At 44.0% G+C, this 430-nt stretch overlaps 1 protein-coding gene across 1 annotated transcript in view; it reads right to left on the bottom strand.

Moving 5' to 3' along the window:
• The window catches only part of LOC104805054 (fructose-bisphosphate aldolase 3, chloroplastic), a 2283-nt gene extending 2159 nt beyond the window's left edge, over positions 1-124 (bottom strand). The window contains exon 1 of the mRNA XM_010529463.1: positions 9-124. Within this exon, the coding sequence (XP_010527765.1) occupies positions 9-109 (101 nt within the window). The 5' untranslated portion in view covers positions 110-124. The remainder of the gene's footprint in view (positions 1-8) is intronic.
• Between the last annotated feature and the right edge of the window lie 306 nt (positions 125-430).

Raw genomic sequence — 430 nt, forward strand, 5'->3', positions numbered from 1 at the left:
AAAGAGTGTTGAGCTTAGCAGACGCCATTGTTGAAGGATTGGCTCTCTCGGGGACTCCGCACGACACAGAAGAAGAGTAGAGATGCGAAGGTGACTCACCAAACACCATTTTGTCTTTTTATTTCATTTTGTGACATTTCACGTGAGACGAGGGCACGATCGTAATTGAACCTATGCCATGACAAGTGGGTGGGTAGGTTACGAATGATCTTACTTCACCAAACATATCAAAAAAGGGAAAAAAAATCAGCATGTTAATATATGACATGCGGTGTATTTGATTCAGGGATATGATGTTTGTTGTCTCAATTACGAATATGCCACCGCCTGCTCGTTGGCATTTATCAAAGGCATGATGGTGAATGATGATGATGATGATGATGATGATGTGTGGAGACAGACATCAGATCAGATGGGGGCCGGGGGGGGG

Source organism: Tarenaya hassleriana, unplaced genomic scaffold (genome assembly GCF_000463585.1).
Source record: "Tarenaya hassleriana unplaced genomic scaffold, ASM46358v1 Cleome11, whole genome shotgun sequence".
Taxonomy (NCBI): domain Eukaryota; kingdom Viridiplantae; phylum Streptophyta; class Magnoliopsida; order Brassicales; family Cleomaceae; genus Tarenaya; species Tarenaya hassleriana.